A 14,476-nucleotide genomic window follows, 5' to 3' on the forward strand; every position below is an offset into this window, starting at 1 on the left:
TTTTGCTCAATCGTGCAGGCAGCAGAAGTTATTTTTGTCTCTGGCCGATCGTATTCAGGCTGTACAAGAAAAGTCATTTTGCTGAGGGCCCATTTGTTCTGCCCAGGCTCTTTGTGCACTTCTTGAACCCAAGACCACCACCGTGGGCTGACATCGAAGCAAACAATGCCCAAGCTTGAGAACGGCTTTGTGCTGTGCCCTTTTCCAATGGGGGCATGTGCTTGGGGTGTGCGACTTGATTTATGGGCCGCTTGGAGCCATTAACCTCCTCCAGGGATGCCTGGTAAATGGATGTGTAAGCGAAGGCTTTTATCAGGCACCGATCCTCTCCCCGTCAGAGGAATGTGTGCCTGGCCTGCCTCGTTTTTACTGTACCACCAGGAGAAGCGGACGATCTGTGCGTTTGCAAGGCCTCTCTTATTCTTCAGAGGGCTGCTGGAAACGACTGGGCTTCAGGAATTAATTGAGTAACTTCTCTTCGTGCAGGCTGGTGCCAAAGAAGTGCATCGGTCTCCCAAAAAGCTCGTTAAAAAAGCTGTTGCTCAAACATTATCCCTCTAACTTGGCAGGCACCAGGAGCCCCTGGGTCTCGCCTGATAGCACAAGGAGATAGGCAGGTGTTCGCAGTTGCAAACTAAAACTAAAATAAGAATGAAAATACCTTTCAGGAAGGTGTAAATACCAACTGGGGTGCTAACAGTGTGAATTAATTTACCAAAAACCTGTTAATCAGCCTCATTGACACCTGAGGGGGCTGAGCAATGAGTAGTAGGGCTCACACCCACAGGGGAGGGCTTTACTCATCCATACAGTCAGGCAGGGCTGCCCGTGACCTCGTTCTTCATTTTGCAGCTTTCTGCCTGATTTTTACATGTCTTTCCTGTTCTCCAAACATCAGCCCAGGCTCCCTGATGCTTCTCTGTGTACGCTGTCGGGGTTGCATTCACATTTCTCCCCTGAATATTCACCCAACACCCATGGTAGGAGCATGTCCTGTGTGCCAGGCCCCGTGCCTTTGTGTAGAAGATCTCTGAAGGGATGTTAGTCCATGGATTTGTCATGTTCTTTGAAACCACCTCAATTTTAGCACCCATAGTATCCTGCAGTATGGAGCTCTGCAGAGGATGGTTGTTCCTTGTTCGCTTTCCCCTTTCACTCAGGTTTTGCTCTTAAACCCCCTGCTGTGTGCCTGCCTGCCATTTCTTTTCCTGCCTGGGAGGCCTTGCCCTACTGATTCTCTAACTGGGGTCCCTGTCTTCGGTTGCTGTCAGCTTTGCAGGATGAATCCATACTGTGCCCATTTCTAAGAGGTGCAAGCCAGGCCCTCCTGCTCTGCTCTAGTTACTGCCCTGTCCCACCCCTTTCAGCCCATCCTGGTTCCCCCATACCCAGCACATCCATAATTAGCTGACTGTAACCCAGCCACAGCCCGTTTCCACTCTCGTTTCACCACATTACAGCCGTTTTCGTTCATTTTGTCTCCCTGCCACTCTCACCTGTGCCTTTTTTCTCCTGGCAGCGTGCGACTGCAACCCCCGCGGCATCCAGACCCCGCAGTGCGATCGCGCCACGGGGCAGTGCATCTGCAACGAGGGGGTGGAGGGGCCGCGCTGCGACAAGTGCTCCCGGGGCTACTCGGGCTTCTTCCCCGACTGCGTGCCCTGCCACCAGTGCTTCGCCCTCTGGGACGTGGTCATCGGCGAGCTGGCTAACAGGACCCAGCAGTTCCTGGACAGGGCTAACGCCCTGAAAATCACCGGGGTCACTGGGCCGTACCAGCAGACGCTCAGCACCCTGGAGGAGAAGCTCGGGGAGATTAAAACCATCATTGCTCAGAACCCGGCCGCCGAGCCCCTGAAGAACATCGGGAATCTCTTTGAGGAAGCAGAGTGAGTGCAGTGGGTGTTACGGGGCTAAATCCAGCTTGGGGAGGAGAGGGAACACCAAGGAGCTGGGATGCAGCAGAGTGGCTGATGTTGTTCCCACACTGGGCTTGAGGACACCCTGCTGAGGTACACCACGGCTCCTGGTGCTGGGGAGCACCTCGCCACGTGGAGCTTCCCTCCCCTGGGCACAAACCTGGTCGGGGAAGGCAGGAGCAGCATGGGCAGCGTGCCCTGGCAGGGGCGTCCCCGCTCCCGCTGCGCAGCCGATTGCCAGCCAGCCATGCACGCTTGCCTTGCGCTCCCCTGGGGCAAAGGCCAAACACTGCTATTGTGTGAGAGGAGCAAGGGGGAGAGATTAAATTCCTGGATTTCCCTATGGAGCCGATGAGCTGGAAACTTCCAAGCCTGGGGTGAGGGGAGCACCAGCTTTCTAACAGCTCTCGTCTCCGTTCTTCTCACAGTAAAAGCCCCGCTTTTTCTTTTAAAGGTAGGTGTACTAAAGAAGGCAGTTTGGGCTTTTGCACATCAGGCAGCTGTGCAACCGTTCCAGGCTTGCTTATGCACTGCAAGGGGACTGCACGGAGCAAAGGGGAGAGGATTAAAGCACAAATGTCTCAATTAGGGATACGCCGTGCCCTGCAACTCCCCCCCTCCAGCTGCAGAGCTGGGGTTGGGCTCTGAGTACCGAGGGAGCTGAGAGCAGCCAAGGAGCTGCTTCTCCCTAACATCTGCTTGTGTCTGCTCTTGTTCTTCCTCTTGAGGAAGGATTGGGCTTGAGGACCGCTGGAAAGCAGCAGGCTGCTATCAAAGGATGTACACCGACTGTAAAGATTAAACACTGCCCGATTCCTTCAGAGGGAGGAATAACTGGGGATGGTGGGATCACCACGGATGGGAACAGCTTCCAATGCCCAGCTCTGTTCTGCAGCAGCTCTGCCTTGGATCGTGCGTTTGCCTTTCCTTTTAGGGTTATCCCACCAGCTGAGACCTGCTCGCTGAGGCTGACTGCAGGAGGTTTTCCTTCTTAGTCCTAGAGAAGCAGCTGGTGAGGAGAGATCTTTATGGAGGAGTTAAAAGGATCCATTGTATTAAAACAGGCTTTCCCCCCTCCTTCCCAAAGTTCAAATCTGTCCCATGAGCTCGTAGTAATCAAAACTGCATTTGTAGCTGTGTGGGATGAGAAGCAAATTATGTATGGATCATAGTAGTCAACTTTGACCTGTGCAGTTGCCATGATACCACAGCATTACAGCAGCCCTCTGGAATCTGCCTCCAGTTAATCTTACACAAAGCAGCTGTTTGGTGCTTTGAGTTTATAAACGTGCTGTAGATTAAAAAGTAGTTTTGTGTGATAAAGGAAACAAAACAGTACTCTAGGTAGGCATGTTGCTACAAATCACTTCTGGCTCCACGGAGGGAGGACAGGGCCTGCCGTGGGAGAAGCGTGGCCCAGCTCTCGCTGTTACTCTTCACTGAAGGCAAGCACTGGGGCTCACAACACAGAATCACAACCTTCCCTCCTCCCCCGGTAAGTCCTGCTGCTCTGTTTTCCAGGAAGCTGACAGCAGATGTTACGGTTAAGATAGCTGACTTAGAAGAAAGCCTGTCAACCTTAGCAGAGAAGAGCAACAGCTCGGACAGTGACCTGAGCGCGCTGGAGACAGATGCCAAAAGCCTAGACCGTGTCGTGAAAGAGCTTGCAGAGCAGCTAGAGTTCATCAAGATCTCTGATGTGCGGGGTAAGTGGCGCAGGGAGGGGAAGAAAGCAGTGGGGTGGCTGAAGATTTAATTAGTGCACGGTTTTAAATACCGGGTTAATCTTCTAACGCGTAATAAAGTCAGCTCTTAGGAGGGCAGCTTCTCCCCGTGCGTTAGCCGAGTTGCTGATGCAGCAGGAGCTTTGTTTTGCCCCCTCACCCCTTCTTTCTCTCCCTCTTGTGTATTGTGAAGCTGGCTCAAGTTCTTGGGGCACAAGAACTTAGACTTTCAGACTTTAATTAAAGCATTTTAGATGAGGCACAACAGCTGAAAGCGAGGCTGATTCCAAGATACACCTGCACGTTTCGTTTGCTCTCCCCAGGCTGTGAAATTGCTTGAAACGGCTTGAAAAACTACCCGTGTCTTTAGGGGCACACCATAAAAGAGCCCCATTCTTCCAAGGCACCCAAGCCTGGTGTACCCATTGGCATGATGAAGTGCCAAACCCCCACCACAGAATCAAAGCTGGCTGGGGAAAGAGGCAAATCACGAAGTTATTGGGAAGCTTCCAAAGCTGACTTAATTGCAACTTAAAACACATTTGAACAAAGTATACACACATATATCTATATATACACAGAAATGTACATTTGCAGCTTCGCAGGTAGTCTGGGATTGTTTCTGGTGAATGTGGGATTTCACCCAGTGTGGCAAAAGATGTAAAAACCAGGGAGTCCCTGGCTTGTGGCATTCTGTGGAAGAAGGCTGCCCTGAGGTACAGAGCATGGCTGCCCCGTGGGGTCCCTCACACCCTCTCAGGGCCTCTCCAGTAGTTGTCCAAAACTAACGCTTACAGAAATCAGGATCTTTCATCAAAAAGTTGTTTCTTGGGAAAGCTCCGACTGGTTTCCAAGCAGCGACTGTGAGCCAGACATCCTAGGGCAAGCAACAAGAGCGAATGGCATAGGTGAATCCCTAGGAAACAGATTGGTGCCCTGTGAACCTAAAAGGCTGGGGCTCCCTTTGCCCTCAGCACGAGCAGAGTTCAGTCAATCCCTGGGGTCAGAGAACTGCTTAACTTTAAAATCCAGCAAATTTGACACACTTTCAACCAGGCAAAAAAGGATTTTTTTTTAAAGCCAGGCCAAATTCTGTCCCCTTTACAACAGCACTGACCACAGCTGTGGAGGCTGTGGTTGCTTTAAGGTGCTGCTCAGCTTGCTGACCCAGCTGTGCGTCTGCCCACCTCCATGACACAAATTATTTGGTGTTAGTTAACAGATTTATGAGCAGCTCTGTCTGATTCCTGCAGGAGCCCTGGACAGCATCACCAAGTATTTCCAGATGTCCCTGGAGGCAGAGGAAAGGGTCAATGCTTCCACTGTCCACCCCGATAGTGCCGTGGAGCTGTCAGCACAAACGCGGCAGGAAGTGGAAGACTTAATCAAGGAGAAGGAGGCCCAGTTCAAGGCTAAGCAAGAGGAGCACTCTCGCCTCCTGGATGAACTCGCAGGCAAACTGCAAAGCCTGGATCTCGCCGACATGTCAACAAAGGTACACAGCTAGGATGTGCTGGTAGAAAACCCACAGCGAAAGTAAAATTGGGTTTTTCGAGGAAGTGACAGGCAGGGAAAAGCTGTTCAGAGCTGGACAGTGTGAAAGACACTGTTTGTTGCTGAAACACACACATTTCACTGATTTTGAGGTATTCTGTGGGCTCTGAGACACCTATGGGCTTTCAGGCAGCAGGCCTTCATGTTCTCCCTCTTACTTCACCCCAGCCCTGAGAGAGCATCCATCTTTTCCTCACCTCCTAAGCCAAATGCCTTTGCTGTGGGCAGAGCTCTCAAGTGCAGCAAAGTTCAGCAAGTCCAGTGGACTGAGAGCCAGCCTCTTAAGCCTTAGCTCACACGCTTGCTTTCTTCATTTTGCAGTTTCCCAGAGCACACGGCAGGGCTGCCCTCCTGGGTACCGCCACGCTCCCATCCTCCTGCTTGGGGCAGAGCAGCACTTGCAGGGAGCTGGAATCCAAAGGGCACGGTCTGTGTTGAAGCTGCCTGCTCATCTGTAAATACGACCGAGGATGGCTTTTTCTGGGAGAGGCAGGGTGTTCTCTGGGTTTCCCTTTGAAGCCAGGCAGCTGCATTCAGAGAACAATCCCGCCTGAAGTCCCGACTGGAGGGGAGAGCTCATTAACTCCTCGGGGCAGGGCCAGCCCTGTGTGTGGGGATGAGGTCTTCACACAGGGAATTGTCCCCGGTCCTTTACAACTGCAGTCACCCCACCCGGCCTTTTTTCTTGGGAGGGGAAGAAAGAGGCAGCTTTTTGTTTAAGCTTCCCTTGCCCTGCATTCCTGCCTAATGCGTTCTTGAGGACTGAAAGGCTGGGGTAGATGTTTATCGAGGCAGTAAACACGGAGTTGCTCGGAGGTGTAATCACAGGATGCCAAAAAAAGTTTGCTTTCTAGCTACTGCGGGGTTGCATGCCAAGCAGGTAAGAGGGAATCATTTACACTTCACAGGAGCCAGCTGCAGCTCACTTGGTTTTCCCAGTGAGATTTGAGGCTGCAAAGTACGTGTCAGTTAGCAACTATCATTTGGCGTAAGGAGGGTGGTGGAAAGGGAAAAGTACCTCACAGGAACGGGGAATTTTCCAATTTGCCACCTGGCTACAGCTTTTAAGTGATTTCATTGCCCAAGCAGTGGATATTCCCAGTAAAATCTGCTGACTGAAGTAGTTTTGCTTAAAAAGTCAAACCTGATACCTTCTTTGGGAACACTTCATTGACACAAGTCATAAATTGGAAGTTATTATGGAAAGATGAAACCAGAGCAAACACTTCATGGCTGGGAAGGGAACAGCTTTTCAAGAGAGGTAAAAAAAAAAGTTTTCCTGTTCAGCTTGGAGCATTTCAGCTTCTTACTGTTTTATCTTCTCCTTTTTCCAAAGAAAAAAAAACACTATGCTGCACAGAATACGTTCTTCCTTTTAAAAAGCTGCTTGGGACGGTCAGTTTTTCCTCCAAGAGTAGTGAAGACCAGCTTCAAACAAAAGGAATACAGGCAGGGGTAGCTTCCAGCTTGAAATCAAAGCCCAAAGGCAGCTTTCCAGTTCAAGATGATATTTGGCAGAAGAGGACAATGAAAGCAAAGCTTCCCTCCTACCCTCCCTTTACTTCAGCAGCTGGGAGCTAGCTGGTTGTTACCCAGTTAAGGCAGGAAGGAGTGGAAGGGGCACAGAACAAGGATTAATATTGTGCTGGTATGGACTTGATGCTGCTCTCCTTCAGCTTCCTTTGCTTTGGTACTTGAGGCCCTACTTGGAAGGGGTAGGAACAATGGCAGAGCAGCATCCTATTCATCACCCTCACAGCTCAGCGATGGGAATAAAGCTGGGACTGTTGCACTTGTCTCCTCTGTCTGCTGCAGACGTGTGGCACCCCCGCAGGAGCCTCTTGTGCTGAGTCCGAGTGCGGCGGCTTGAACTGCCGGAGCGATGACGGGCAGAAGAAGTGCGGAGGACCTGGCTGCAAGGGGCTGGTGACCGTGGCACACAACGCCTGGCAGAAAGCCATGGACTTTGACAGAGACATTCTCAGCGCCTTAGCAGAAGTTGAGCAACTCTCCCGAATGGTAATACGCAGAATCCATTGTTACAATACCCCCAAAAAATCTCCTAATTGTAACACAAGTTTAGGCACTAATTGACAAAGTATGTGCCTGGCTTAGTGCAGAATATTCCTTCTGGTTGCGTAACATCATCCCACTCAGAAAGGGAGCTCGCTAAAGTAAAGCTTCATGCGTAACTCTAAACATTAGCTTGAGTTGTTTAAACTAGCATTGGTGGTGTGGATCAGGGCCAGCTTTTAAAAGTGTTCTGTGAGTTTTATGAGACGAAGCATTTCTCATTACTGTTACCTCTGACTCCAGGAGAATTTTTTGTTGTAAAACAGGCCTTAAAGCAGAAGCCAATATGCATTCAAGCCTTCCATTTCATTCTCTCCAGGTTTCTGAAGCAAAGCAGAGAGCTGACGAAGCCAAACAAAACGCACAAGAAGTTTTGCTCAAAACCAATGCTACAAAAGAGCAAGTGGACAGAAGCAATGAAGATCTGAGAAATCTCATTAAACAGATCAGAGACTTCCTAATGCGTAAAAACCTTACACTTATATTACCTACTTCAATTCTTCATTGGTGAAAACTGTCTTTATTTTTAAATCATCCTCCACAGGGTAATGCAATAGCTGTCATCCCCTGCTCCTTTCAGCCAGATTTAATGGGTATGATGAAATCTGGAAACAGAAAACCAAGACAATAGGAAAACGAGGCCAATCTGTAGTACTTTGTTGTGTTCATTTCAGCTGAGAGCATTGTACGGCTGTAGCTTGCCAAGTCTGTTCATAAGCTCTGGCTGGAAAGACACATGGTACTATTAAAGGGGAGGAAAGTCAGAAACGGTGAGGTTATCTGCCTGCAAGAAAGCAGTAAAGGTTAAATGAGGCCCTTGTTCGCTAATGAGTGGCAGCATGGCAAACCCGTTCCTTCTCTGTTTGCACAGGGCTGTGTACTGGTAGCACAATTACATTTATGCACAGCTGTTGGCTTCCTCTCCTGTGGGCCCACATCCCCTTCCCCCAGCCCCAGCATGGTGTAGCTAATCACTGAGATCTTCAAAAGGCTTCCAAGAGCGATGCCAGCAGGGCCTACGCGCTGGCTGGGCCTCTTCTCAGAGGGAAGTTTTACCCTAAGGAAGCGGTTTTTACATCTTGATTTGCTGCTAGTCTTGGGGAGAAAGATTTTTTCCATTATTTTGTTTCTTGAGGGAGCAGATGGATGAGAATTGGAGTACTGAGACTTGACAGTTCAAAGCCTTTACTCACATCTTTGTCATGTGTGCGCGTCTTGTAGAAGACAGTGCTGACCTGGACAGCATCGAGGCAGTGGCTAACGAAGTCCTCAACATGGAGATGCCAAGCACTCCCCAGCAGCTACAAGCCCTGACAGAGGACATCCGTGAGCGCGTGGAAAGCCTTTCTGATGTTGAAGTCATTCTACAGCAGAGCGCTGGAGACATTGCCAGAGCAGAAATGCTACTGGAAGAAGCTAAAAAAGCAAGGTATGTAACTTTGTTCTGTATTGGGTGTCTTCAATGACACCCAATGGTGTCATTGGAACTGGAATGAGGCTTTGATTTCACTATCAGGAAATGCAGTTTACCTTACCCCAAGGTTGATTCCCCATTCCTTCACTAAAGGGCAAAAATAGCCCTTTGCAGTGTATGACTAGTGCTTTTCCCTGTACCAAAGTAGAGTTTTTAGTGTTAACATAGCTTTGTTCCACAGCAAAGGTGCAACAGATGTTAAAGTCACTGCAGACATGGTGAAAGCAGCACTAGAAGAAGCTGAAAAGGCACAAAATGCAGCTGAAAAAGCCATAAAACAAGCTGATGAAGATATTAAAGGAACCCAAGATCTGCTGACCTCAGTAAGTTATTTCCTTATTTCCAAGTTTTTTTTCTCTTACGATACAGAAACAGCAACACATCTGAAACTGATGTAAGGGTGTCTAGGCAAGGCTCTTGGGTACTACAAATAAAAGATTGCACTTAAAATGAATCTAAACCATTCATAACTAGAGGATTAGGGAGCTACAAGCCTGCTGATTTGACTCCAGTGGCATAAAGTATGGATGGGAGTGAGAAAAGCCTTTTTCTTAGGGTTTTCTCTAACACAGCAGGTGTGCCAAGATCTCTACAAAGTCATACACGTCGACCCCATTGTTGTTTGTTGTAGTGTGTTGGCAGAACCGTGCTATCTAGCACTGGCATCCACTGCAGCAGGGGACTAAGAAAACTAATGCTGTACTGAAGTGGTAATTGCTGTAGTCTCATCAGATAATGTATTTTTAGACTTTAACTCTGTACCCTGGTCTCATGAGAGCAATATCTATACCCATGAAGTGTGGCTAGCTTAGAGACAGGCAGCTTCAGCCATTTAACACTATCATTTAATAATGAACTCGTGAAGTTCTGTTTGCAGATTAGGCAATTCTTGCACGTGTAATACAATCGAGTCATTTTTTAAGAGGTTCTGTAATGCTTTTGCAGCCCTCTATACACCTGATCTTCAAGCAGTGTTTTTTTTCACCCTGACTTCAGTTGTCCATTTTTAATGAAACTGGAACACTCTTTATATCAGATCTATGGACGTGACCTAGTTAGTTGATCGGGGCTTACTCAGAAAGTTTTTGTGTTATATTTAGAAACTTTTGAAAGCATATCTTTGTCCCTCCTTCTGTTAGATTGAATCTGAAAATGCAGCATCTGAAGAAACGCTGAACAACGCCACTTTACGTCTGTTTGAGCTAGAGAGGAGCGTTGAAGATCTGAAGCAAAAGGCTGCTACAAATTCAGTGAACGCGGACAAGATAGAAGAAAAAGCTGGCACTGCAAAACAAAATGCTGAAGAAGTTAAGCAGGTGAGGAGATTGGGAAAAATGCTAAAGAAAAGCCAGTAAAACACACCCCAGGTCTGTGCAGGGGAACATTACTTCAGTCACTGGCCAAGTACTGAGGACAAAAAGAGTGCTTAATGCACTTACCACAGATACCTGCTTTTACTCATTTTGGTGCCAAATACAAATAGAAGTATTAGGAAGTTATCAGTTTCTAGAAGAGTTGCATAAAACACATCTTGCTGTCGCACTGTCAGCTTTTCATACATTTGGTTCTGTCTCTCTGCTTCGCTATCTGCCACAAATACATTGGCTTTTTTTCCCCATCTATATTTTTGTTTCTGCAGTGATGTTCAGGCTAAACAAATCAAAGTTTGGCATATACAGAATCAAATGGCAAAGAAAAAATTCCTTAGCTCAATATCAAACCAGTCTCATTTCTAAATATCAGAGATGCAAAATTCACTCTGACCATATGCAGGCACTCCCAGTGTCTGCTCTACACCTTCGTAATACCAAAAGAATGTTAACCAAACAGTTGACAACTCTGCCAAAGGAAGTTTAATTCCCGCAATCTTTTGGCTGGAATTAGCCCACCAGTCTCAAGAGAGAGAGGTTTTCTGTCAAGACAGGGACACATTATCTACCAAATCAGTTATTTCCACACACTAAGTAGTATTTCAGGTGGCTGTCAAGTAAACCCAAGAGACTCCCAGCACTGCTGCAGAACGTGAACTTGCTTGCTAGTTGAATTCATCTGGGTGCTAGTACTCCTTAACCTCACAGAGAAAAAAAACACAGCTGAGAAGCCAACCTGATGTCTTTTCCAGCACGTTCACCTACGCAAACCAGGCAGCTGCTCTCTTCTTACTGAAAGGGCAGCAAGGTTGTTCCTCCCTAAACACATACATTTAACCAGGAGCATGGCCAGTTCCTTAACCTCAGCTGTGCTAGGGGCCATAGCTTCCACGAGTTACACAACTGTGTAACTGAATCCTGTAAATCCTTGCCAAGTATTGAAGCTGTAGAATTGCCACAGATCTGCAAGAGGGCAACTCAGTCTTCGTGCCAGCTCTTAAAACCTTGAGTATTAAGCAGGACATACCCCAACCTTGTTTCTGCCTTTGTTACCTGAGCTAACAGCCTGTGTGCTCTGCTTACCCCGAATATCGAGCAACTCCCCTTGCGTTGTCTTTTGAGCGGCTCCATCTTGTGTTTGCATCTGGAACAACAGGTCCTCAACACCGAGCTGAACAGCAAGTACAAAACGGTGGAGGAGCTCATTGCCAAGAAGACAGAGGAGTCGGCCAGCGCTAGGAGGAAAGCTGACATGTTGCAAGATGAAGCTAAAGCCCTGCTGGCTCAAGCAAACAGCAAACTCCAGCTGCTCAAAGGTAAGGCTGTTCTGAGCAGGCAAGTCCTTACTTTAAGAATACAAAGTACTAGCATGCTGTTAAACCAAGTATTCATCAGCAACAGGAAAAGAAAAAGGAAATTAATTCTTTGTTGCTGAGGTCTGAATGGCTTTTCTTATTCTTAGGGACACAACATAAGTCTTGAATCAAAGATTTGTATTAAAAAGAAGAGCTAAAACTTACAGTGAGACACAAACTTTTGGTATGGCACCTCTCAGTGCTCAAAGAATCCTTACAGGGTGGAATTAAAATGTAGCTACCATGATTAGGATGAGGACTAACCCATCTGGCAACACTAAAAGCAGCCCACTTCTTGACAGACTACCCACAACACCATCTTCAAACAGCATTCCCCTTCCCCCACCCTGGAATGCGGTTGAAATAAAAGGCAATTAGGATACAGAAGTTGCAGTTTACAGAAGAATTTAACTTTTACAATTGCCACTTAAAGTCGGCTGAAGCAGGAGGGGGCAGCCTGCCCGTAACTGCCAGGGAGGAAGCTGAGTTTTCCTCCTGTTTTTGCCAGTCCAGGAACCTACTCTTCCCCTTAGTCACTCCTGCACAATTAAAATGAATCACTGAATAGTTTTGGCTTGTCATAATCAAGATATTTCAGGTCAACACAAAAATGGCAGTTATTTTCAACTTGAATCAAAGTATACCTTTTCCACTTACAGAAAATAACTTCCACATTGCTTTATGTCCCAATATTAAGGAAACAAAAAATGCCATTCCAGCCTTTGCTATTTTTTTTGTCAGATTTTCTTCCACAAGAAAATAATCCTGAGGTAGTTTACCCCTAACAGCTATGGTTTATATTTTACTGCATTAAAACATACCTAATTACACTGTTTTTCCTCTTCCTTTGCCGACAGACTTGGAAAATACGTATGAAAACAATCAAAAAGTTCTCGAAGACAAAGCCAAGCAGCTGGTGGAGCTGGAAGAGACGGTTCGCTCCCTCTTACAGACAATCAGCCAGAAAGTTGCTGTTTACAGCACTTGCTTATAAATGGGAGCAGAAAATGCGTACGTTCAGGATGGGGCTTTTTTTTTTTTTTTAATAAGTATTACACTAGTGTTTGTTTGGTTTTTTTTTTTTTTGACATTACACTAAGACCTGATAAAGTGAACAGGTTTTATATTGACTTTTAAGTCACAGAACCAAAGACAAGTAACTTTTTGACATTGAAAATAAACAGTACTTTTGTATCACTGTATGTACCTGGTATGACTCACTAAGTTCCTTGTTATTTTCAGTAGCTGAAATGGTAAATCAATTAATCCTTTAGGTTCTGCAAGTCTTGTTTTTAGAATAGCTAGAGATCTAATATTGGTTCCAACTACGCATGATAACTCAGAACAGTTAGTACTGAAAGAAGAAATACCATCTTTGTGGGGTTTGCTAGCATTTATACCCTACTACTTACTGCACAAGGAATATTTAACCTCTGAATATCCATTTAGGCTTAAAACAAGTTTAAATTATATCAAATCAAGAAATACTTCTTGATTTGAGAGGTCAGCACTGAAGGGGTAACTGGTTTACGTTCTGCAAATCACATTTATGTGATAAACCATCACTGGAGGATCAAGACTCTCTAGAAAAAAAGCTACCAAGTTCATAGGGCACTTAATGTGAAGCAGTTAAGGAGTTGTACACAGACTCTTAAAGCAGCACACTGAATCTCCCTAAGAGCAGCTTGTGCTTAACATAACACAAATAAGACTTTCTTTTTTGAAGTGCAAGAGTGATATCCAGCTCATATAAACTGCACTTTATATGTAGTAAGTTCAAACTTACTACAGCACAGTGTACCTTCAGCCAACCACATAGTAAGTGTAGTAATTGGTCTGCAGTATTAACTAACCTATGTGCAAGTTAGCATCCTCAGCTGCAGCAGGCTTTTACATATCCTGACTGCTAACTCCGACCTGAGAAATGTATTTGGATATGTTCTTTGATCAACAATTTAGCTCACCTTGACTGTCAGCAGAAGCTGGTCAGGGCAACTACAGCAGAATTACAGCGCCACCTATGGAAACTGGAGAGCAGCACATTTAAATAATCCAACCTTCACAGATACAGACACTAGAATAAAAAAAATCCAGAACAGGAATTGATTACCACAGCAGCATCACACGCTACGTCACTGACGGTATATTTAACAGCTGTTAAAAATAAGATCTGTAAACTTTGCAATATTCAGACTTATTTCTGTCTCTACAAGCACTTTTGGTATATTTAACTAGAGCAGAAATGATATTGGGAAGTAACAATACCGTAACAACCCCAGGCCTTAAATTTTATTTTCGAGTGTCTGGGAAACAAATCTCTGAAGACTGCTACTGAAATTGTACCAAAGTGTTCCAAACTCCAAAAATGTATGAAGAACAAAACAACATACAAGAATTTGTAACTGATGAATCCGAAGGCTGAACCACAGGAAGACTGCCAAAAACTGCCACAATTATTGGGTGAGAGGGGGGAAGTGCACAGGAGTATTTCTTAGAGAGTAGGGAACTTACAAAAAGTGAGTTAGAACTTACAAAGTGCCGGATGAACACTTGATAGAATTTACCCACAGGAAAAGTGATTCTGAGATGCCTAGATCTACGAGGAGAATCAGGTTCTCCCTCCCTCATTCTGTTCTTACCTTTGCTTTATTTCAGCAGCTTCCTACTAACACCCACCTGAAAGGAGATTTCACATTAATTCACTTGCTCCTCTAATTCAAGGATACAGTGCATCATCTCTTAGCCTGGTGATGAGCTTAAAAGACCCTAGTTGATTCCTATTTACTTTTCAAACAGAGGTTATAAAAACAAAATGAAGGATAGTATTACAGGTGCTTATAGATTAACTGCTACCTTAAGGAAATTGTACATTTCATAGAATCATACAATGGTTTGGGTTGAAAGGGATCTTTAAAGATCACCTAGTCCCTGCAGAAAGTTGGACATCTTCCATTTGGTCTGGTTGCTCAAAGTCCCATTCAACCTGACTTTGAATCTTCTTCCATCT

General features: G+C 46.1%; 1 protein-coding gene across 1 annotated transcript in view; it reads left to right on the plus strand.

Annotated features, from left to right (window-relative positions):
• LAMB1 (laminin subunit beta 1) overlaps nt 1–12,671 on the plus strand; it is a 40,656-nt gene extending 27,985 nt beyond the window's left edge. Inside the window, exons 24-33 of the mRNA XM_068669750.1 lie at nt 1,520–1,889; nt 3,441–3,625; nt 4,897–5,138; nt 7,013–7,216; nt 7,590–7,734; nt 8,492–8,699; nt 8,926–9,067; nt 9,884–10,060; nt 11,271–11,430; nt 12,327–12,671. Of these exons, the coding sequence (XP_068525851.1) occupies nt 1,520–1,889; nt 3,441–3,625; nt 4,897–5,138; nt 7,013–7,216; nt 7,590–7,734; nt 8,492–8,699; nt 8,926–9,067; nt 9,884–10,060; nt 11,271–11,430; nt 12,327–12,463 (1,970 nt within the window). The 3' untranslated portion in view covers nt 12,464–12,671. The remainder of the gene's footprint in view (nt 1–1,519; nt 1,890–3,440; nt 3,626–4,896; nt 5,139–7,012; nt 7,217–7,589; nt 7,735–8,491; nt 8,700–8,925; nt 9,068–9,883; nt 10,061–11,270; nt 11,431–12,326) is intronic.
• The last annotated feature ends 1,805 nt before the right edge of the window (nt 12,672–14,476 follow it).

Source organism: Anas acuta, chromosome 1 (genome assembly GCF_963932015.1).
Source record: "Anas acuta chromosome 1, bAnaAcu1.1, whole genome shotgun sequence".
In the NCBI taxonomy this organism is placed as follows: Eukaryota; Metazoa; Chordata; class Aves; order Anseriformes; family Anatidae; genus Anas; species Anas acuta.